Raw genomic sequence first — 864 nt, forward strand, 5'->3', positions numbered from 1 at the left:
TTCTCTCTCTGGCCCACATGCAACATAAACAAAACCCAATTTTGCAGAATCATTTTTTTTTTATGTTTTAAGCAATGTTAGAGTAAAATCACCCATTACAAAAACAATAGAGAATAATATTTTTGAAGGTATGACATATTCGGTTTGTCTAAATATTGTCTCAAAACAAATTAAACATCATTTAAATTTACACAATTTTTTTGTTTATTTTGAAAATATAAAATCAATTTGTCATACCCTTAAACATATTATCATCTATAATTTTAGTAATAGTTGAGGTGAAAGTCATCCTCTTAACTGTTATTTAAACTTTGAAGGACATACATAAGAAATAAATAAATAATTACCAACTAAAAAAAAAAATACTAACATGATTTAGGGTTTAGACTTTCCTCAAAAAGTGAAACCTAGTTTATCGAAAGGTGCAGTTCCTCAAATTTTTGATACGGTTGAACATGGAATTGTTAATGCTGAGGTAAATTAAATGTAGTACATTTTGGTAGTTTACAATAAATATGTTAAAACTGATAACCAACCAAAAATATAATTTAATAGCAATCTACAAAAAGAGTTATTGAAGAAAGTCCTCAAAAAATTGTTAAATGTAGGAGACAATTGTCATAGCCAGTTCAAAACCACCCGGCATTGAATAATATGAATATAACTGGTCATGAAGTAAGTAATTACATAAAAGGTTATTTACTTTTAACAATTAAAAAACGTTTAAACAGTTACTTAAATTTTAACTAAATAATATAAATATACAATGTTCATATATTTTGATAATAGTTTTGGATAAAACATTGATTGTTCTTTTTTGGAAAATATAAAAATAATATAATGCTGCCAGATGGTTGGTACCAT

General features: G+C 25.3%; 1 protein-coding gene across 1 annotated transcript in view; it reads left to right on the forward strand.

The window, feature by feature from the left end:
* Positions 1-670: 670 nt before the first annotated feature.
* The window catches only part of LOC103310940, a 5,014-nt gene continuing 4,820 nt past the window's right edge, over positions 671-864 (forward strand). Inside the window, exon 1 of the mRNA XM_008190432.1 lies at positions 671-675. Within this exon, the coding sequence (XP_008188654.1) occupies positions 671-675 (5 nt within the window). The remainder of the gene's footprint in view (positions 676-864) is intronic.

The sequence above is a fragment of the Acyrthosiphon pisum genome, unplaced genomic scaffold, assembly GCF_005508785.2.
Source record: "Acyrthosiphon pisum isolate AL4f unplaced genomic scaffold, pea_aphid_22Mar2018_4r6ur Scaffold_277;HRSCAF=693, whole genome shotgun sequence".
NCBI classification, from domain to species: Eukaryota; Metazoa; Arthropoda; class Insecta; order Hemiptera; family Aphididae; genus Acyrthosiphon; species Acyrthosiphon pisum.